Source organism: Lineus longissimus, chromosome 16 (genome assembly GCF_910592395.1).
Source record: "Lineus longissimus chromosome 16, tnLinLong1.2, whole genome shotgun sequence".
Taxonomy (NCBI): Eukaryota; Metazoa; Nemertea; class Pilidiophora; order Heteronemertea; family Lineidae; genus Lineus; species Lineus longissimus.
The window spans coordinates 9,191,930-9,216,293 of NC_088323.1; the positions used below are offsets into that span (position 1 = coordinate 9,191,930).

Sequence of the window (24,364 nt, forward strand, 5' to 3'; positions counted from 1 at the left end):
AACACTTACATATTATGTAAGTGCTTATCTAGAATTTTATGTTGGCTCAGTGGTTAAAAAAGTTTAAAATGAATTCCAAAGTCAATCTTTACAATTCCTTTTGAAATAAAAAAAGGAAGGCAATTCTGAAAATTAGCCTTCGATCTTTTAAAAAGGGGCGATTCCACCCGTTCTTGTTAAGGTGCGGATCCCGGAGTGCCGAAAGTGAATGGTAATTTTATGTCCCGGCAAACGCAAAATGGCTAATAATCTCTCACAAAATGTTATTCCTCAATGTAAGAAATATCTAGCAATGGCATCCCATGCAAAAAGAGAATAATTTACGTATTGCAGTCACTATTTTGTATCGGATTCCTGTAAACATTGTGAAAAGAAAGAATTTGTTGAATCGGTGTTCCTGACTTTTTTCCTGACAGTGGTAATGAGGCCAATAACATCGATCGAAAGACAAAGAATGTTTTCAAAGACATCCATCTCAATGCGTAAATAGAATGGGCGTTATTCTATTATAGTGAACACATTGTAATTTCATACAGTGTACTTGTATTTTACATAGTTTGTGCAATAATAATTAGCATTTGAGTTATCGTTGCGGGTCCTTTAGTACACTAGACAGCGTTTGGGTTAGTTCTATCTTCAGGAAGATATCAATATGTGACATTCTTGGTTTCATCCACGGTGTTTTTAAGCGAGAGCAGGCAGCGCAAAGGTCTTCATGTAATTTGCCAAAAAATAACTACCAAACAACTAAATTAAAAACATCTGCGAAAAAAACTCCAATGAAGATGAAAATAGTTTCAAATAAAACAGCCCTTAAGCATTACAAGTAGTGTCACGTCTGTTGTACAAACATATCAAATCACGTCTGCCGTTTAGAAATTTTATACTTTCATTACGTTTCCCAAACTAGCGTACAAATTGGCAAACCAATAATAATCCCTCGCAATAATAAGAAGTTGGAATAGTTCGTGCTATCTTTGTTCTTATATCTGCCTTAAAAGGTAGGATGTCAATTCTCCACGAATCTCCGTTAGTGTTATTACAAGTTTGGGGCAAAATCATATGGTGCAATTCGGTCACTCCCCGCCGGGTTCATTCGTCATTGCAGGACTGCCGAAAAATTCCTCCGTAAATTTTTACATAAACAAGTTTATTTTCGATGGATTAAAACTTTTTCTTCGAGAGTCATCGTCGTGATGTTTCTGAACCTGGAAGCCCACTGGCCCAAATTCATGTTTTCGTCCATAACCGAGATTTGCAATACGTCTGCACGAGCATGAGCTGTAATAAGATATTGATTGGACTGCTGGCTTGCAGGGCGGCCAAATGACAGATGTCGACGGAGGCAAATCAAGCATTCAAACGCTTTCGGTTTTGAAGAAGTTAGAATTCACGAGATAATCGACAGGTCAGACTCCGGCTTTTTCATGAAGACTGCTCCTGATTTCCCGGCAAGGTGTGCATGATCCCGTACGCTGTACCTCGAAACGGCAGCCATGTTTTCACGACCAGCGTTGCGTGAACATGTCGCGTGCAGGAAGGCCAAACAATTCGGAAGTGAACTGTGTCGCGTGGAAAAAGTGCCATCTCAAACCGGAACGTTTTTAGCGGAGATATTAGCGCTTGGATGGCGGGTGATGCAGCCATTTATAGGCAAATGAATTTTGTAGATTAATAAGATATACGCGTATAAATGTTTCAACAGAGGGACAAAACTTGCTCGAGCCAGGCACCGACGTCGGGCAGACGACAGTGCGCAGACGTCAACCAGACAAGACATAGAGTAACCGCCGATTCGCTCGATTAATTTCAAATACATTTATTTTATTATTCTTTGATCATAACTTTAATAATTAGGAGGGTTGAAGCAAAAAGTGCCTTGAAACCGTATGACAATATTCGGCAGTAAAAAAGCAAAAAATTGTACCAGTTGGTAGTTTGATCCCCGGCATGACTGAGGCAGGCAATCAACGGACGCAGGGTTAGATACAGTAACGTATGGATGAAAAAACCCGTTCAGGTTTGACTAGCCCTTTCCGTTCATCCTCTGTGATGACGAACGGACGGACATGAATCAGAATTGTAAAACGCAGTTCAATGTAACAACACGATATCAGGATATACGGATTGAGGAACTAAGGAACTTTAAACATGAAATCTGTTTAGGAGCCTAACTTCGATTCAGAGTTTGAGAAGCAAGCAAGTTGGTGATGCGCAAGTGTCAACCCAAGGCGCTCATGCGGAAGAAGGCCTGGAAGTTTGGTTTCTTGTAACAAGAATCTCGCGTGACTGAGTGATATGTTATAACCTGCTTTTGATAACATGATACGGAGAATCTCCATCTGATCACCAATGCCATTGCACACCTCTCGGCCTATCCGGGGTAGACCATTTCGCGGTGGCAGAGAGCAACAATAGGACTCGCACAGGAACCCTACTGATCTTGGTGTCTGTGAAACCCATCGCGTGTGCGTGTGTTCAAGATCACCATGCATGCCTCAAGATTTTCGTCGAAGTCGCACCTATCACTTAAATCTGTTCTCGAGAGCGAAACCACTTTTTTTCTTCTGCTTACTTTTTCGCCTCCTGATGTTCGAGACGTCATTGACTTCCAGTGTTATCTCAGGCGGTGGCTGAGCCGCGCAGCGGCGTTCCCGCCATTGCACATACGTATCTCACAATGGGAATGGCTCCGTATTAAAGTGATGCTATGGTGTGATTTACAACTTTGCGGAAATACGTCCGTTTTTAATTGTTGATCACAAATGTAAAGCTCAAATTTTCCATTTTTGATTAGATTTATTATAAAATCGCTGTTTTAATCGCGTCAGACTGGCCAACTGCCGAAGACGTTTTGAAAAACCCGCACTAAGTCACGTGACCTTATGACGCCACATAATGAACAAGTCAGACCGTCGAATATTTTCCTATTCGCTCTAGGAAGAAGCTATATCCGCAGTAGTTCAGTTTTAGGAATACCATTATTATGACGTCAGCGATGGAATTTCCTGGTTGGACTTAGGAACTTTATGATGAAATGACTAGGACTGTGGACTTGGGGGGCGGGGGGGGGGCGTCCCTTCCCTTACTTTGTTACTTCGAGATTTTTTCCAAATGTGCTGGAAGACTCCCAACGGCAGACGAATTTGGAGTTGGTTCTCGAAGTTGTGTTCCGGCGGAGCATCAGGAGGAGAAGATGAACCAGCGGCTCGTGACCTCTTAACTCGAACTTCATGGTGACGGTCCGGTTCTTTGATAGGGTCAGGCAAGCGGAAAACCCCAACACCTTCAGTTTTGCTAGTGTTGCCGCAAAACATCCCAGCACAACGCCACCCGACAACCCTTTTCTTCTTCTTCTCCATAATCTTTAGTTCTTATCGTGTATATATTGCGTAAGGACAGGATGGAATGTCAATGGTCAATGGCAGTTGTAAATAAACGAATGATATTTTTTTTCTCGCGGGAATGTAAACCACTGCGACCGCGAAAATGTTCATGTTGTGACGTCAGCAACGAAAAAGTCGTCGGCGTAGCGCGATTTCAACGGCATCGAAGCGAGCCGTCCAGGCGGGATTAAAACCATCAATTTCGAGAAAATGTGCATTTCGTGTCGAAAACCTTACCGATTTATGAGAAAGTGACTTAGTCATTTGTCAAAAACAGCTAAAACACTATATGGTGAAATTTGACACGAGTTACCCTTTAATATACAGAAAATCTTCTCTCCCAATAAGCTACAATGATAGACCGCAACGGAGGCGAAACAAACTTCGAAGATATCCGACCAGTAGTACGCCATCCGAAGCCCCAAATGGTGCGGACTTTAAATTTACGAATGGACTATAGTTGTTTTCATTAATAAATTTTATGAGTGTACTGTTGCGCAACACCACACTATTTTGATGTACGTATGTGATCAGGTTACGTTTGGCCCACACGATATGAAAAACACTTCTATGATAATAGGGCTTTTGCACTGACGCCTACCATATAGACGCCATTCAACCGGCCGAATAGCGTCTATGCAGCATACCGGTAATACTATATTTCTTGCCAACTGCGAATACATTAGGTCATTTTCCGAGTCGTTGACATGTTTTCTCGCTTCACTCTCCGTATTTTTGGAAGAACTGGGCATCGAACTTCCTGTACTGTGCGTAGTCTTGTGAAGATTGCAGGAAGGCCAGGTCTGGTAGACGTAGAAAGCCCGACGCACCCGCAGTTCGTGGATGAATTCAAACATGACTTCCCGTACAGGATTGACGTCACTGGAGTAATGGAGAAGCTACAGCTTGAAACCTACTCTCGGGAATTCCGACCAAAATTGGACAAACTCCTCCTTGAATACGGAGCAGTCCTTATCAGAGGTTTGCCCCTGGACACCGCTAATGATTTTTCGAAGTTCTTCCTTTCCCTTGGTCACGAACCACAGCCTTATATGGGTGGCGCCGCCAACCGGTCACAAGTTGCAGCTGGAGTTGTGGACACTGGCAAACAAGAAGAAAGCGACGAGGATTGCATTGAGCCACATTGTGAGATGGCCTACACTCATAATTTCCCGCACATGGTGAGTGATTCGCCATCATGCAATTTTATCCAAAATAAGGATTTTTTTGAAAGGTTTGTCCTTCTCAACGATATTCATACATGAACTGTACTTGACCTGATATATGGATTTGGCCATAACAATCAACATTACCCATAAGTTCGCCCTCAGGTGTGAGCTCCATTAAATGTACAGTACTTGGTATAGACTTTGTGGCTGTCCTGGACAACAGGATACATCAACACAGAGACTCGTGTGCATGGCAGATCAATTCAATGCGGCCACCGATGGATTGGATGATGGGATCCATGTCTTCTTGCTCAAGCTCGTGTTCAACTTGTATGATAAATACTGATATTGAAGTATAATACTGATGCATTGCTCATTGTAATTTGTTTTTAAATTCAGTTTTTCCTTTTCGCGGAGGTTGCCCCATCTCCTGGTTGTGGCGGGGAAAGCGGCATCACTGACATGCGCGATGTGCTTCGAACACTCGATCCTGAGGTCGTGGAGAAGTTCACCAAGCTGGGCGTGCGGTATCATCGGTGTTTGCCTGATCGGAACAACCAAGACGCGCCGCATCGTTACAGCTACTGGCAAACGGTATGTCACCAAGGCCTTTCCGACCAAGATGAAACAGCCCAAACAAAACAAATGCGCACACTCAGAACATGTCAGAAGGCCTCAGCCGAATCGGGACACTTAGACCCTTTGTTCCAGGTGAAACCCTTGACTGGTCAGCGAAACTTCTACGCAAAGGTCGACTGATCGAATCCAAACAGGGTGCCATCTTGGATTTTATCAGATCGAGTATGGAGGAAACTTCATGTCCAGATGTACATGTACATACGATATGCACTGCACTGCGATGTACACATTGTTATATTTTTAACTGCCACCAACATAGCAACCACCTTGTAGATTCAATGAAGGCTTTGTCCTAGTTTTTGTGAAATTGAACTTAAGTATTCTTGTTCACATCAAGTCAAACTAGAGAAAAAATTATTATTTTGCAAAAGAATCCAAATATTGACAGGTAATTTATCTGTTACAGTCCTTGTTGACCGACAGTAGGGACGAGGCTGAATTGAGACTGAAAGAGACGGGTCACAGTCCTGACCAGTATCGGTGGAACGAGGAAGGGACATTGTCCTTTTGGACAAATTGCCCAGCAGTTCGACCACACCACAGGACAGGTAAACCCTTATATATAATCTTAATTAGGCTCTGGTGCAAGAACTGCAGAATTATGGTATTTCAAATAAATGTAATTGGCAAAGAAGCACAAACCTACATTGTTTGAGAAGGTGAGAGCAAAACTACTAATACTTGCCATGCCAATGTGCGCACTCTTAGTGAATGACTGCTGGTACATATTCCTTCGGTGGCTGTAACATTGGATAATTCGGATTCAGTCCCATTTGAGGAGAAATTCTACTTCTCTTTCGGGTACAACATCTTGGGGAGTTTTTGTAGATCCCCAAACATCCACTTAAACGCCAACCCCATTGTTCGCCTTAGGTATTAGGATGTCAACAATGAGATAGGCGTCCAGGTTGGGGGGCAAAAACTCCCTAATATTGAAATGCTGAAACACAAATTACATGAATAAGTGTTCTTTCTTTGCAGGGGAAATGATGTGGTTCAACCAGAGCGACCTCTCACATTGGTCCTACTTCAAAAAAATGTCCGCTTTTTACGACGTCTTTAAGGATGAAGACCCCCTGAAGTACCCCTTCACGTCTTTCTATGGTGACGGCACTGAAATCGAGCTCGACGTGATCCGGCACATTCGCGAAACAATGTGGCGATGCACGAAAGTGGGCCAGCTCAAACAGGGTGATGTGCTGGTGTTGGATAATATGCGGGTAGGCCATAGCAAGCTTGGCTTTACCGGAGCGAGGGTGCTGAGAGTCGCATTGTCCATGTACACAGCCGCGGAGTGACATGCGGGACTTGGAATTGAAATTAAGTTAATTAGCCTACATTGTAAACACCGTCTTGTGCATCGGACACGAATATCAAAATAAAATATACAATTAAAACAAAATAATACCAAAAAATGTACTAACATTGACGTGTCATCAATTTCTTCACGGGAGTCGACCAGTTTCAATAATGTAGAGTATTGTTGAGTACTTAAGTTTTTAGCGACAAGTGATGGGACGTTAGCTCCAATCTCTTGACTCCATATTCAAGTAACAAGACCTTGGAGTAAAATGACACGCCCATCGCATTGTAGGAATACGGGTAGAGACAAGACCACAATTGATTTTCCAAGCCATTCCAGTTATTTCAAATGCCCGCCATCAAAGAATGCGTCAAGTAGTGAAACTGAAATTCGGATATGATATACGGGTTAGTCTTGCGAGTAACTGGTGCGATTTAACTTGGTGATTGACCACGGAAATTTTTTTTAAAATTGACAAGTTTGACACAAGTGGACATTTCGGCCATTTTCACTCCAAATTTGAACAACCCCCCTATGGCCAGGTTGTCGAAATTCAAAATTATTTTTTTTACCAAACAATTTATTTATATCTGTAGACTTGCCACAGCAAATATTTTTTCAATACCTCTCCAAATATGTACTTGAGAGTAAAAAACATGCACTCGTCTAATAGATAGGCCTGGACCCTCCAACCTATGAATATTCATTAGTGGTCTTGCCTCGGTAATATATATGGCACTCGCGTGAGAGGTCGTCATAGCCATCTCAAGTTCGCATCAGTAGATCAAGACCTTATCGTCTTCGCCGAACATGCTCAAGTAAGCAAGGAGATTTATTTTTAACTTCGCTCACGGATTAAAGATAGCAATGCCAGTAGATGAAGTTGGTCTCACTTTAACACAAGGATCAGGTTCTCATTATTGCTAGAATGTCATTAAAGAAGCTTGAGTGTCTATTCGCTCCTTCGCTCGCTTACGGCGCGCTGGTCAGTGAACGGGGATGTATTGCGTTATCACTTCAGTTTAGCCAGATTAACACCATGTAAGAGATAACACAAATACCACGGGCCTATGCACGCATGTAAGGAAGTCCGTGTTACCGTTAGTCTGTTACAACCGGGCATATATAAAGGCTATTAATATAATAATAATAATTGGTATTTATTACTCCCTTGAAAACTTGCATAATCATCAGGTTTGACAGTAATAAACAAGGCATATCAAAAATACATTTAAAATACATCACACGTGAAATAATCTAACATTTAGGTTGAGTACAATATACAATAATAAATGACCGAATTCCTATCAGACCTATCTAATTTCTAAAATCTTTCTGAAAAACCTCCCAACAGTATGTACAATGGTTTCATCTGATGCCAGGAAGCAATATCTAAATTTATCTCTAGCACTTAGAAGTGCAAAACTAGGAGTGACTGCATCTATCTCATCCATGGCTCCCTTCCTAATTTGTACAACATTATCATTGATACATTTAAATAACACATGAAATTCAATCCCAACATTCTGGGTGTTACATAAGGAACAATATCGCAAGGACCGCTGTATATTTTTCTGTCGTCCAGTTTCAATATCAAAATCATGTGCTGACAATCGGATTTTCGTGATTGCCTTCCGAGCTGCAACGTTTGAAATGAACGATAAATATTTCTCTCTACCGAAATTGCACTTTAGTTAGGAGTAAATTTGTAACTTGGTACACTGTTGAATGTTAGAAATGGCGAGTTTCTCAAACACTTCACATAACCTGTTTTTAATGTTTGTAATGTCAAGATTCACAATGTCCTTGAAAAGTGGAACGACGTCTTCATCAATCAGTTCAAATATACACTTTATGATGCTGAAATAGCTCTTGCGATCATTACAGTAATTATCATATTCATTTCTCAAGATGAGTTTGGCGAGTTGGTTATTATCTTTCACTACATGTTGGATATATTTAAGAATTTTTACAAATATATTAAACAACAATGGTATTCGACCAATCTCACAATATACACCGCTATTGGACGTATTTCTTTTGACACCAAGTATCTGTTTGCATATGCGTAGATGTACAAGTTCATGGTCTAACCTTACATTTTGCATAGATTTCATTATAGTATCCTTACTTGGCTACCTAAAAAGATAGGCACCCCAAAGTTCAGAGCCATATAATAGTTGGGGCCTCACAATGGTATCAAACATATGTACCAACACACTAACTGGAGTCCCATCATAAATATTGAGACTTTTAGATAAAGCAAACCAGGCTCTTCTAACCTTCAGTCTCAGAGCTCGGGTAGCTCTTTTGAAACTCCCATTCTTTTGAAAGATAACACCTAAATACTTTATGGAATCCACAATGTCTACATCCGTTCCACTGATTTTGAAAACTGCTCCATTTAATTGTCTTTTATTAAAGCAAATTATTTTAGTTTTCCTCACGTTAACTTTTAGTCTCCATATTCTACAATAAGATGTGAGCTTATCCAAGGCACACTGTAAACCACCTGCACTTTGTGATAATACAAGAAAGCAATGACGAGATAATATTTCCATTAAACAATACCGGATCTGAATCTGGTGTATTCAGAATTGATGGCAAGTCATTGATAAAAATATTAAAAAGTGTTGGACTAAGACAACAACCTTGACGGAGACCAATACTCTGAGAGAACATCTCTGATAACTTGGAGTCTAGTTTTACACATGATTATGATCCTGCGTACATGTTCCTAATAATCCTCGTGAATTTTGGGCTCAGTCACATCTTCATCATTTTATAACGTTAGGGCCTATACAATGACAATACAAAAGCCTTCATTCATCGGTAACAAAAGTATACCTTTAAGAAAGAGCAGTCTTTTGAAGTTAATTCAAGACTTGTCAGATATCGTGACCCGTCACATGAATGGACCTTCCCTGGATGTTTCAACCTCGCTGGCTTATGGCCTCTAATCATCGTCTATTTTTCAATTTCAAAAATTTTGGACACTTATTTTCTCTAAATACCCCATTTAATTTAATGTTAGCCAAGGTCATGTGAAGTCAATTAAACTTTAGAATAATTAGCCATGAAATCTGGCCATTTATCCAAATCACAAAGCAGCAGTATCCGATGAAAAGCTTGGAGCATGTTCAAAATTTTAATCCCCTCCCCATATCGTGCAATTTTGTTTGAGAACGCGGTTTCGACATAAATTTCCGAAAATCAAATATTTCTGCAGCATTTTTCTAAAGGTTTCCGTGCATCTTATTTCCTTCTCTCCGGGGATGTTTTTTATTTTAGTTTAAAATTTGTTCGTGACTCAGATTATTATGACCCCCGAATATAATGGGCCTATTTTCAGTCAAGATGTCGCACATATGCCACTTCTAAGATGTTAGCCAATTCAGACTCATCGTATTTAAACACTAAAGACAGTTTTCGCAGTTTGCATTTTAGAGTCTATCCCCGGTTTTTCGAGCTATGAGGAACAACACAAGGGTACTAGTTCATGGTTACACCCTGCGTGCTCCTCCAGAATCACCCTGCGAACATATGCCATCGACATCAACCTGCCGCAGCATTCGAAATTGACGTAACACAAAAGCATTGACTACGACAATGTGATGAATTCATTGAGGCAATCCCGCCGATCTTCCCGGGTGTCTATAAACCGAAGACCAAAGACCGAAGACCGAAGATCGAAGATGGAAGACCCCCCCCAAAACTATAAAACGAAGATCCCCCAACTATAAAAGGAAGACCCTGATGTCAACTATAAAACGAAGATCCCCCCATAAAAGGAAGACCCTAATGTCAACTATAAAACGAAGATCCCCCAATCTATAAAAGGAAGACCCTAATGTCAACTATAAAACGAAGATCCCCCCAACTAGAAAAGGAAGACCCTAATGTCAACTATAAAACGAAGATCCCCCCATCTATAAAAGGAAGACCCTGGTGGTTTTAGACCCTCAAGTTCAGTTACTGCAGACTTGCACGTCATAACACGTGACTGAGCATCTGTATTTCAACAAGCAAGCTAGCACTTCTGTTTACCTGACACATTCAATTTTGGTAATTTAAAAGCCATGTTTGAAAACTGATAAAGGGAATCCTGAAAATCAATGTCAATGAAAACTAGCAGGCAAGTGCCATGTAGACATCGCCTGCACGTGCACGTTTGGATTGTTTTTCTGTATGTAGGACCAATTCCATATTGGCCGTGTGATCAACTAACCTGCTGGGAGCCTATGACGATACACACACATGCACATAGAAACAGCTTCTGGACGAAGCTGAGGGCTGGCTATGATGAGTACAGTGAGAAACTAGGTCATATTGGAGCACGGCTGCATGGTAACAGGTACGGGGCTCCCCGCCTTATGTAAACTGTGCCACTAAGCTGCTAAGGCTAGACACGACTGGTGTAGTACCCGGTACACTTACTTTCTCAAATCATTAATGTAGCATGGACCGAAAATGAAAACAAACTGTGCAGTAACTGAACATGAGAATGAAAACCATCAGGGTCTTCCTTTTATAGATGGGGGGATCTTCGTTTTATAGTTGACATTAGGGTCTTCCTTTTATAGTTGGGGGATCTTCGTTTTATAGTTGACATTAGGGTCTTCCTTTTATAGATAGGGGGATCTTCGTTTTATAGTTGACATTAGGGTCTTCCTTTTATAGTTGGGGGATCTTTGTTTTATAGTTGACATCAGGGTCTTCCTTTTATAGATTGAGGGATCTTCGTTTTATAGTTGACATTAGGGTCTTCCTTTTATAGTTGGGGGGATCTTCGTTTTATAGTTGACATCAGGGTCTTCCTTTTATAGTTGGGGGGATCTTCGTTTTATAGTTGACATTAGGGTCTTCCTTTTATAGATGGGGGGATCTTCGTTTTATAGTTGACATCAGGGTCTTCCTTTTATAGTTGGGGGGATCTTCGTTTTATAGTTGACATTAGGGTCTTCCTTTTCTAGTTGGGGGGATCTTCGTTTTATAGTTGACATTAGGGTCTTCCTTTTATAGTTGGGGGATCTTCGTTTTATAGTTTTGGGGGGTCTTCCATCTTCGATCTTCGGTCTTCGGTCTTTGGTCTTCGGTTTATAGACACCCGATCTTCCCGCACAGTTCTCTAAAAGAAAAAAATCACGAGATGCCTATTTATGAATTTGTAATTATAAGTTAGGTTTAACCTTGGTACTGTATTATTAAATTATAGAATGGGTGGATGATATTTGCCGTGGGTCGGAAGGTGTTCATTGCCCGTATTCTGGTATTCTGTGACCTCTGTGAAACATTGAAAAAGGACAAGGAAGGACACAAAGTTCTGAAGGTCAACAGGTTTTTAAAAGTGATGACTGGTTTTGTTTGCAATAAATTGGACTTCACGTGTTTAAGTGACTTCTTCTGGTGGGTCTGCTTAGCGGTATTGCTTACCTACCATCTTCTGTAATATAAGCATAGAGTATAAAAAATGGCTCACAAGGCGAAAAAAAAAACAAGCTCTTTAGCCCTATTCTCCACAACAATCTCAAAGTGCTTGACATTGTTTTACCCTGTTCCTTATCCAGATATTTTTTGGAGAAACATAGGAGAACACATGTACTGCGCTCACTTTATACAGGCCAGGAGAGAGAACACAGCGGAGTGGCTTTGCCTGGACCTCGCACCCACGACCTTCCGTCCACACTGAGCCTGAAACTGTTCCAATGTGCCAATGCGCTCCCGAAACAAGCTAGGCAGAGAAGAAATGTTGCCCTTATCCCGTCTTCCAAAATCAAAGAACTATTCATCCAAGCTGTAGAACATTGGGGGGGGGGGGGGGGCTAGACTAATATCAAGAAAATAACCACTTGAGGTCCGCTGCGGTGTGTATGATATTCAAGATGATCCGGCCCACGCGCATAAAAAATCAACTTCTCTGTATCCTTGAACTTGACCCGGGCGGCCATCATGCCTTCAGCAAATCTTCACTTCCGGGTACTTACGAAAGGAAACGATGGAAGCTGCATCAATCGCTTCTTGAGTGTGATTACTGCTACATACTTCCTCTAGCTATCAGCGTAATAAGGATTACCAACAAAACTCAGCAGGAAGGACATCGGAGATGATTTCTTATCCCTGAAAACCGAAGATCAGAATAAGCGTTAGATGCATGATTGAAAAAAAATCCTCACGGGTCGGCACCCACGTATAGAAATCCGAATCCGATCTATGTTTGTCTATTTTGTTAACCTCATCTCAACAACTGCCTTGAAGTATTAAATTATAATCATGCCATGAACACGAGGTTGATTGAATGCAGGCTATATGCAATCCGATGCTTCAAAATTGACATAGTTGCCAAATTTGTGTGACGCTGTAACGGCTGCCATCTTGGATTTCAAAATGGCCGCCAAAAATGACACTATTTCGCCCATATCTCGAATTTTACGGCAATTAAGCACCTAACTCCAACGCCAACTCCCACGTTTTTGGGTCTGCCGAATCGAATGAAACCATCGAAATCGAGTCTATAAATATTGCTTCCGTAAGGATTCCCAGATTCCGGAGTTTTCGTACATTCCGCTGAATTGCCATGGCCGTTGGGATGGGAGTCAGTATGGAGCACAACATCAATAATACAAAGGGCATCTCAAAGGGGCATTATACGATAATAGTGGGTTAATATAATCAAGATGCGTGCATAACTTATGACGTTTGTTTAATCAAGAGCGAGACAGCAGCAGCATTCCCTCTCTCACATGTATGCAATACATGTAACTTGAGCGTATTAAACACGTACCGCTAGTGGCCAGGCCACGAGTTAATGTATTCCCAGGTAGATATCCTGCTGAGCGGAGTGGGCAGTATTTAGGTCTTGGTGATAGGTATAAATAGGTTGCTACGTCACTCGTAACGAAATACAACGTGGTTTTGGTGCACTTCCTGGATAAAATTCATCTCTTCACACACATAGTATTTGTGTTTTATTTTGTGGTTTATGACCAAGGGCAATGTGCAGAATCTGTTATGTGATAGTCTTCCACATGAGATATCCTGGTACAGTATTAGCCCACAGACTCTTGAGTTTTTGAGGGGTCATCTCAGGTTTTGGTGATGTGCATCCTATCTTGGTGATACCTGAATACTGGTGTCTTTCAGTCATTTTCTATGATACACCCCCTTCCTTGGAGGTGGTGGGGTGATAGATCATTTATAGTTCATTGCACTCTTGACCTGAGGAAGTCAAATGATAGCTGGCAAAGTGTGTTACTGGGGGAAAATGGGATTGGGATGGTTTTGCCAGATGCCAAAGGTCTTTGAAGTGCTACTATAACAGTTTTTGAGTACATCAGGGTGCAGGAAGGATTGGGAGAGTCCATCCCTTATTTTGAGATGGGGAGAAAGGTAATTCTTTGAAAACATAATGCAATAGTAGGCTGTGTATCAAAGCTGAATCTTACAATGGCTGAACAAGAAAACTTTCAAAGTCTGAGTTCAGCATCAGTTGCTGGAGGGTCGTCAAATGAACATCCGTCACCAATTCCTGTACCTGTAAGATCGAGAGAAAAGGAGCGTTTGGAGAACCCAAGGAAGAGATTCCCATCTGACAGTCCTTCGAAAGTCCGAAAGAGGAAGGAAAAAAGCCAGAAGACATCATTTATCGTTCGGGGATGCTTAGAATTCAAGGCGAATTCTGAAAACGAAAAAGTCAACCTATTTGATGACATAGACGGCATAAAAAGACATCTTGGTGGAGGAACTGCCTCAAAGATAACCAATTACCAGCTTTTGAAGGAACTTGTCGATTTTTATAAACTGCACAACACGTTTGAGGGGGACAACGAAGATGCATCATCATCATCAACTGATAAATGCCAAAGTGAACCTAGTGGCACTTCTTACCAATACTGCCAGAAGAATGAAACCAAATCACCAATATATTTAATGACAGTTCAATCTTTGGACAATTTGTTGGACAGAGTTTGCTTGCACCACAGGACATGTACATCAAAAATGTCAGTCCGGGAGGAAAAAACTGCAAGAGATGGCCATGTCGGTCTATTTCATGTCACTTGCCAAACAGGCAAACACAACATATATTGGACGACTTCACCCCATGTGGAAGGAGGCAAATTTACGGTGAATCTAAGGATGGCCCATAGTTACTTTGTCTCAGGAATCCTGCCGAATCAGCATGAACGTATATGTGATGCAGCTGACATTGGAAAAATGGGAGACAAGACACTTACTAAATTCCAAGATTCGTATCTTCCTGTCACGGATGGAGTTGTGAAGGAGTCAAAATCAGATGCTTTGTTGGAAGAAATTGCTGCTTCTGTTGAAAGTACCGGCTTGGGTGGTATTGACATTGCTACTGACGCTAGACATTGTTGGCGAAAAAATGCCCGCTTTACTGATGTTGTCTGCCTGGGCGAAAAGACGCATAAGGTCCTACAGAATGAGGTAATTTCAAAAGATGACGATCCAATCACTCAAAGGCACGAAATGGTGGGAACACGGAGGATCTATGAATATTTTGACAGAGAGAGTGTCCCAATCAGAGTGCATTCACATGATAACAATGCCTCGATCACTAAGTTTGTCCGTGTGGAACGCTCCCCAACCGTTACTTCTTTAGATACCTGGCATATGACAAAGGGTGTGGCCAAAGGAATGGCGAAACTGACAAAGGGGAGGAAATATTTAGAAGGAAGGTCTTGGTTTGTTGACTTGGCAGATAAGTCAGCATCTGTAAAAACTCATATATATTGGTGCATCAAACGCTGTGAGGGGGACACAGAAAGACTAAAAGCCAGCATAGATAATGTGATTGAGCACTATAAGAACAATCATGCCAATTGTCATCAGGAGTCCCCATGTCGGTCTGATCATGACTATGAACCCAGCAAGCGAGAAATATCTTCAGCCCCTGCAGAGGCAGCCCTCAAGAAGTATCTTCACAGTCTGTTGGTTTATAAATCACCGCATCTTTACATTGGATGCAGGGATACGCATTATGTCGAAAGTTTTAATAATTCTCTGCTCCAATATCACAACAAAAGAATCGTATTCGAAAGGGCCAACTACCAAATCCGAACCAACTTGTCAGTCCTGGACTGGAATGAGCACCAAGACAGCGAGGTGACGTCCACTGTGCTGGAAAAGGACTCTAGAAATCCAAGGCGAATGGTGGGACGAGAAATCAAAAAGAAAAAGAGATTTAATTTTTGGTCAGATATTTGGGAGCAATGGATACAAAGTTTCTATACATAGTAATCTGAGTCCTATATTAGGCCTACCTATCCCCCCTTGACTCAGGACAATTCTATTGCTCGGGTTAGGTAGATGAAATTGCTGACTCTGATTTTTCTCACACACTTAGACTAGAGCCAGTCTTTGAATGCTAACTTTTTTGCCATGTCTCAAAAATTGCTATACCAAATTTATGTCACAGAGGAAGAAAGGGAATTGATAAGAGGTATTTTCACTTTTCATGGGATGGACTTAGTGGAAGCAGAACCACAAATGGTGGATAAAGGGATACAATGTATCAGAACTGAATCAGTCCAGGATGCTGTTGAACCTGTGCCATCATTATCATCTACAGTTGATGGACCTAACATGGAGGATAGCTCAGACGATCATGACAGCGATGCTGGGAACAATGTGGCTCCCTTGGACCCTGTAAATCAAGGTGGACACGATGAAGAAAGAGAGCATGGATTTATTCTGCCGGACCTTGCCAGTGAAGAGTGTACACTCTGTTACTGTCGTCCTTGTGTCACCACCAAACGTCCCAGATGGTTGGGTGCTGGTCAAGCAGCGAAGAAAAAAAACAATACTTTGAGAAAGGGTTTTTATAAGAGGTATTGGAAGATGCTCAAGGACAGGGCTGCATGGATGGATTATCGCTATCTTCAAAAAAAGCAGAGGAGTTTGCAAAATATGGGTGAAGATGAGACTGTTTGGAGCTGTACCAGTGACCGGGAAATTATCCCTGATTGTGTTATCACATTGGTTAGGGGACTGTATCCGAACCCTCCAGGAATTCCCTATGTTGGCCATCATTGGCATTAATTCTTCTATGGATTAAACAATCATTTATTGTGGATTTAGATTTAGATTTGACTTTTTTTGTGTTGAATTCAGTGAAGGAGTACACTAGTTTTATGTGATGCAAAGCAAGTGGATTAACATGATTGAAGTGGATATTTCATAACATTGAACATAAAGGTGAATAATATAAATAGGTGAATAATAACATGTTTTGGTGGAATATAAATCATGGAATACATCTGGACTACCCCCAATGAAAAGTAGGCCCCTTTCCACATTTTTTTGGGGATATTTTGCATGCTTTTTCAGGTGACTAATTTTCCTGCACAACAGTCACATGCTTTTGTTTACAATGTCCATATTTAGCCTTACCACATGCCAATCATACCTCAAACTGTCTATCACATAGTACATTTATGCATTATTAATGAAGCAAATTTTCAGTTACAAATCTTTCCCACCTAATTTCTCCGACAAATAGACCATCTCATAAACCCTAAGTGGGCATATGGCTTTCATGAAACTTCATGATAAATGTATCAACTTTTCATTGAAAACTGCCTTTTCAAACTCTTGTAATTTTGAATAAACTGGCCCAAATGGCAGGAGCTCTGAATTCAAAAATATCTTACTGGCAAAAGCCAGCCTCGTCCCAACCCACACCTTTTATATGGCAGCTACCTGTTTAATCCTTTATAACGTGAATATATTATATCTTAACTTTCAACCAAAACGTCAAACTAGCAGAGGGGCAAATATCGGTCGTACAGTGACATAAGGATATATGGTCTGTTCCCACCGTGGACGGAATCGGTCTTTTACCACACAAAGTTAAGGGTCATAATTACAGTGGCTCTTTTTCATTACTCCATAAATCCTCACCGTAACGTCTACGTCTTTAGCCAAGATGATAGAAGCGGAGATTTTAAAATGATATCTCATTTTCATTTCAACGAACTTACATACATTGCTGGCGAATATGGCGATGATGTCATAGGTGTAAGGACTCCTCATGGAAGGAAATCAGTTAATGAAAAATTTCGAGCATTTCAATTGGATTTGAATGGAACGGGTAATTGCCGAGAGTTGATTCAACCGTATGATGAACTTAAGAAAAGCCTTGGTCCGGAACATTCGAGGTTCGAATATTTTAAAATGGTTTCATGCGGTGAAAATGTTTTCTTGCAGTTGACCTTTCGATGCAAATATCAGAATCACAAGAACAGGGGAAAAGTCCTGTCTATATCTTGGTTAGATTGGTATGAAATATTAAACGTAGGGTTCGTTCTTAAACTTCAGTATGTTAAAAGCCTAAAAGGGAGGCGTTACTCTCTCATGTCTGAAGATGACATATGTAAATCACATAATATGGATAACATAATGTTAGAAGATATCAAATGTGATATAAATGGTAATCTCTGTAAATCATCAATCAGAACACACTCCATCACCATCTTAGAAAAACCGTACGAGCATAATACGTCCAAGTCCATTATAGTTTTTCGTGATATATTCATTAATTGGGAGACTCTCCAATTGTGTCTTTACTCGGATCTTGTCGTTGAGGTCAATATCCAACACCCCTTTTAGTGACCCGGAGGAGAGTTATAAGTTTTCTAAGAATAACGCTCAATATATTTTTATGTTAAACTTTGGGCATGCCTTGAACAATCAAATGTAGAAGCTAGACCTACGTTATCGATGACGTTAGATCCCCAGTTTGTCTCACATTATATGCTTATTGCTGGTGTGAATGAAAGAATATCCATGCGCCTCCGTGTAAGATCTCGTGATATTTGGGTGTTCGATCGCAACGCATCTCGCGCCTTGGAACGAATGCCAAGTATGAATTGAGCCCGAACGCTCTTGCGCCAGGCCCAAGTAATAGTTGAGTATGAAGTTCCGTAAAAAAGAATAACCAGACACTGGACGCGATGTACGTCAGTAAACTGCAACAAAACCGATGTGTAATCATCGTCTGCCATCTTTTATCAAAAATCACATTCAGCGGCCATTTTCAGCCGAAGTATAGCCCAATCTGAGAATCGTTCGCTTCGGCCTAGCGCGAGATCAGGCACCATGCAGTACCAAAAAGAACGCTGTGGCGCTTACTCCCGCCTAATAATCGAACACAGTTTTAAACAGTAAATATGAGAATATCAATATTCAATATATGATAATTAGTTGTAAATTTGCGACGTTGTCTTCATTCTAACACAGCCGATGTGGAATAGGTCAGTCAAAAAATAATGCAGGTCATTTTTTCATGGATGTTGGCTTTTCCCTAAATGCTTCATATTCTTTGCGTTTTAAACAATGATAAATACCTGTAAATTCCATAAGAATCAACCTGTTGATGTTAAAACATAGATATTCTTGTACTGTTTGTGTGGGCTGATTCCACTAAAAAGGTGCCATGGCCCGTTTCGAATGTTCTTATTTCCAATTTCAGATGAGCCTTCTGGGCTTTTGCACATTCTAACTCTCACTCCAACTTTATCTCCGATGTTGAATTACATTACAGTTATTTAGTAATATATTCAATCAGTTAATCGACGAAAGTTTTCATAGCATTGTCCGTCGGCAGTAGAGTTTTTTAAACTCCAAATTCGATCGATGCAGAAGCATGATGGATACAACCAGTGGCGGATCTAGGCGGGGGCGTGGGGGAGCGTACGCCCCCCCCCCTATTTTTTGCAGAACAAATAATTTTGTTCAAAATTCCATCAAACTTGGAGTTAGAATGATCGTGAAATGCAAGGAAAACGCATTTCAGAGCTTCTTGTTTTCAAATTCCTTGGGGAGGGCTATATACAAGGCCCATGTTCGCGCTTCGCGCCTACGGTGCGCGCAATGTTCAAACTTCGCCTTCACTTACGTCTCCACCCCATCCTTTCTAAAAAGTCTGGATCCGCCCCGGTACCAGCGAAGTCCACGACTGGAAAAACGACTTTATTACATACGCCTAGTAAAGTATGTATGGAACTCAAAAGTAATTTTGTGCAGTACACGTAAATTATCACTTTGGAATGTTAACCGAGAATTCAGTTGAGTTGAAGTTATCCACAGATGACTGAATTTCAACCTCAAAGTTGAAGCTTAAGTGCACTTTACGACGTGAATTTGAGCGAGTATTGGGTTTCTTTTTCAACAGCGACATTCATGAAATTGGTGCAAAAGTTACATAGTTTTTTTTCCAGTTTGATTTCAAGTATCGTTCAACATTTAGTGCACATGATCCATCGCCGAGTGGAGCATATTCCTCAACACCAATGGTACTCTCGATTGTTTTACTACCTCAAAGCATAGTGTTGAACGTTTCTGTGTATTTCATATGCAGCGTATTGGCCAATTGTACGAGACATAGGTCACACGATAGCCGAAGAAAATTCTAACAATGATGATATGAAAAATGAAATATCGGCTATCTGCTTTTTCCAAAGCTGATGTCTTGTTTTCTAGTCACGGCAATTTCAGCCCTTGGTACCAGCATCCTTGTGAAAATGGCAGGTTCCTGTTTGATCATTGCCATCATGGCCGTTTACGTAGGTGGTGGAAAAGGCAATACACCTCTGAGTATTGCAACGCATTACCTATTTCTAAAGGCGCCTTTGATTTTGTGCTGCAGGATTTAGGCGAACATGGATAGTTTACTATCTAGCACAATGGGCCGAATAAATAAAAACTAGCATTTGCTTTTTCGACCCATTTTCTTAAGAACTCATTAATAAAAACGAGCATTGCCTGTAAGAAAAAGCATGTTCTCAGCTAGACAAAGCAAATGCTTGGACCGCTGAGCACGAACTTGAACTTCAAGAACATGCTTGAATGTGTATTAATAAAGACCATCCTTATCTCACATGACAGAGCATTTGCTCACAGTTAACACAAGCTACTCTGGAGGTGCTTTCGCATTTGCTTCAAGAGGTTTGCAGAAAACAGCACAGATATGTTTATGCGAATTCGGCAGCAAAAAATCTACAAAAACCGCATAGATCGAGATGAGATCTCACTTATCGCAAGTTATTTCGTTTCGACAAAGAAAACGTGGAATGGCTTGCAGCAACATTTGTGCCTGATACAGTCGAGAGCAGAGGCGGGTGTCTGACTCCAGTGGCACGCATGGAGAGTACGTTACACTACTTGGCGGATCCTGGTTACCAGACAAGTGTGGCAGAGCTGATGAGTGTAACGCAGCCTACCGTTTCCAACTGCGTTTCCAGCACTATAAACTGTATTGCGCAGCAAAATCCACGATGGATTAAATTCTCATGTTCTTTTACTGATGCCACCCGGGCAAAGGAGCGATGGGCATATAAGCTCGGCGTTCCATTTACGCTGGGAACGATCGACTGCACTCATGTAAGAATTGACAAGCCTGATGGTCGGTTTGGTGACGAATTTATCAATCGAAAGAACTTTGCCTCATTTAATGTTCAGGCGACATGTGACGAAAAGTGTCGATGTAGGATGGCCTGGATCAGTGCACGACTCACGTATATTCCAAACATCGGAACTACACGCTGCGGTTTTAAGGAACGTTCATGGCGTTCTTCTTGGCGATTCTGGTTATGGAGTTGCACCCTACATGATGACACCATTTAGTGACCCAAATACTCCAGCTTCAACCGTGAACATGCGAAAAATTGAGCGGTGATAGAACAAGGTTTTGGACAGTTAAAACGACGATTCCCTATCCTCCGTTATGGCATCCGATTGAAACTAGACAACGTACCCAAATGTTTAATTGCTTGTTTTGTTTTGCACAATATTGGAAAAATGTTGAACGATGCTGATGATTTTGACAATGAAGAGTAGGAACCTGTTTTTGATGACCAGAATCAAGAAGCACCCTTGGCAGATCGGCAAATACGACTGCAAGGAGAGCAAAAACGCCAAGAGATCACAAACTTCCTGTATGACAGACATCTCCAGCGTGTATAACTTATCATGTAGAATTTTGCCATGTGAATCTAGCTACACACTACGGAAAAAATGATAACATTCGTTTGTGTACATTCGTCTTTAGTGTGTACTGTTTAAGGATACCCAAGAAGTGGTCGCCGCTGTTCTTGGTGGTATACGCAAATCAAATGATTTTGAATAAAAACTTATTTGAATAAGTTTTTCTCTTTATTTGCTTTAGTGGTTACATTTTCTAATTTATGGAGTCAAATCATTATTCAACAAAGAAAGGTATGAGATTTGCGTCTCAGAAGCGCCATCTGTCTGCTTCTGCTCGTTTTGCTCTTCAAGACGTCTTATTTTAATCCTCGTTAGCTTCAGTTGCTTCATAAGCACGAGTCTCTGTAGCTCAGCTGTTGACAGATTCCTGGTTTCTTCAGTTTCGGAGGACAACAGTCTTTTCTTCGGAACATTCAAGGGAACCGGTGTTAAGCAACGACTTGGTGGAGGTATAGCCGCAGTTGAACTGGTTGGATGCAATTCAGGAGGAACAAAGAAAGCCTGAAAAAATAATTACATGTAATTTCAATTATAGTTTAGCTTAATCTGAATCTTTATGTAACCTTCAGACAATCTGCAAGACCTTTACAGAAAGTTCCTGTTTTTAGTGTATGATGCTACTTAGACTCACAGGAAAACTGCACAGTCATAGCCCCTTTCTGCATATGTATCGATACGATGGCACTAAATACATTTGATGTTGCAACGGTGGGCTGAGGCGACGATGGCATATGGACAAAACGACCTGGGCATGAGCTCTTGGCATGACTCGATTGAAATCCAGCCGAAATTGACGAGGTCATCTTTGTAACGGTTGGGGTTCATCTCCATTCAAATGGTTGTTAAGCTGCTGCTTCCAAGAACAAAGAACAATTTTCCCATTTCCAGTTTGGTTCTTATCAGTCATCTTCTTCACGCTGCTTTTCATGTTCGATATTTTCTTCAGGATTTGCTTCTCATCCATAACCTTTCCAATGCTGGTAAAGGTAGTTGACTTTGCATCCTGTAGTGCCTTGCTCTTTTTGTCCTTCGTACATGGTAACTGACTTTTCACAAGTATAACAGGATGCTTTTTGATGAGGGACACCACAGTCAGATTAAAGTCTTCAGAGTTGGCTGAATTCTCTTCAGAATCTGCAAACGATGCCATGGCATGCACGTTCCTTGGCAAATAACGAAAGAGACTCTAAAACCATATAGGCCTACATACCCACATTCATTGGAATTAAAGACCCAACAACCCCACGGTTGCATCGGACAATAGGGTTGAGTAACACAGGTGCCACACAGTTCTTGCTTATATCACAAACAAACGATTAAAGCTGATGTAGAAGGTTATTAATACATTTCCATGCATTTGCTTCGGCTTGATCTTCCTCTAGGCGACCTTTTGCTTTTGCTTTCTGCTTCAACTTGTAAGCAATTGCTAATTTATATTTATTCAGCCCAATGTTCTGAAGCTTTGACAACAACACATGTACAATGTAACATGTTTGAACATTGTTCGCAAACGCCAGGTAACATCCAGGACTGACATAACTGACTATCCCGTAACACGCAGGTCGCTATATAGGTCGGGTCATCAATGTCCATTGTTGGCCTGGAGTAAAATGGACATCATCGCTATTGTTAGAGTAAAAATTGACACTTTCGCTGGACTCAGAAAACTTTACAAATCAGGCCTGGGTCAGATGGCGAGCTATACGAGAAACTACTGTATGTTGCGTGAAAATGTTGAATGTACAGAATCAAGGCAACCGCTTCATCGGCGACCAGGAGTGACCTTCAGGTATAATATCATCATTTGCGAACCCATTCACGTCAATTTTAAGAAATATATCAAGACAAGCATATTTCGGGAAGGGATTAATGAGGACTTAATTGTCGAAGCGACATTCTAGAATCAATCATCAATCAATACGGAGTCTTGTATAGCGCCAGATCCACCATGGAAATGGTGCTCAAGACATTGGTATCACAAATCATAGTTTCAAAAGAAAAATCCGTTAGCCTCTTTATTTTTGCGGAACTACATGATAGTTATGACAACCAAACCCAGAGCCTCCTTGGCTGCGATGAAATGCAGCATTTTGTATGGCACGGGCGTATATCTCAAATACATTTCTGCAAAAATTACATACGCTGATCTGAAGCCAGTGGTTACCCTCATTCGTCGGCCAAATGCGTGTCACAACCATTGAGACAAGTAAGTTCTGGTTCTATGGAGCCACATGTAATTTGCAACAAAATTCAAAAATTAAAAGTACACCATCCATTTACCATGCAAAAAAATATTCAGGCATATCGTGCTTCGTTTGGACAACAATATTCTGCCAAAAATAAATCAACTTATTTTTTTTTTTTTATTTATTTATTCGTGTAAAATACATGTACAATATTTGATATAACATGACAAGACATTGGATTATGAACAAAATAAAACGTACATGCATTACACTGGTAACCATGTAGGTCGAGACCTATTATATGGCACCAGATAATATGGGTTGTGTCGTCGGGGTGCCGGCGACATGCGCACTAAGTGGGCCGACAGTTTGCACAACGGCAGAAAGTGACGAAAGTGCACATGTCGTCGACATCCAAACGATCCAACCTGTCAAAATAATAAACATTAAGGGACGATTTAAAATGCATTTTTTTCAAATTATGTAATTGGACCGGGAGGCTGTTCCACAGCTTCGGTGTCCTCACCCAGTATGAGGCACCGAACGTCTCCGAGTGGAATCTCGGCTGCGCCAGTCGTAAACCGTCGCCCCTTACAGCCGGGGTTATATAAAAACGTGCATTAAAATCCAGGACATTATAATAAGAATCGTGCATAAAAACTAGATCCTTGATTTCCC

The 24,364-nt window shown here is 41.1% G+C and overlaps 1 protein-coding gene across 1 annotated transcript; it reads left to right on the top strand.

Annotated features, from left to right (window-relative positions):
- The first annotated feature begins 4,039 nt into the window (after nucleotides 1-4,039).
- On the top strand, nucleotides 4,040-6,578 carry LOC135500845 (uncharacterized). The gene is made up of 4 exons (XM_064792511.1): nucleotides 4,040-4,567; nucleotides 4,955-5,149; nucleotides 5,601-5,742; nucleotides 6,176-6,578. Exons 1-4 carry the CDS (start codon nucleotides 4,094-4,096, stop codon nucleotides 6,490-6,492), a joined length of 1,128 nt encoding a protein of 375 aa, XP_064648581.1. The 5' UTR covers nucleotides 4,040-4,093; the 3' UTR covers nucleotides 6,493-6,578.
- Nucleotides 6,579-24,364: the final 17,786 nt, after the last annotated feature.

Excerpts from the sequence above, each read along its gene's own strand:
- LOC135500845 (XM_064792511.1), top strand. The coding sequence starts at position 4,094 with ATGTTTTCTCGCTTCACTCTCCGTATTTTTGGAAGAACTGGGCATCGA. Across the intron at positions 4,568-4,954 it reads CTCATAATTTCCCGCACATG|TTTTTCCTTTTCGCGGAGGT; the intron begins GTGAGTGATTCG and ends TTTTAAATTCAG. Across the intron at positions 5,743-6,175 it reads TCGACCACACCACAGGACAG|GGGAAATGATGTGGTTCAAC; the intron begins GTAAACCCTTAT and ends CTTTCTTTGCAG.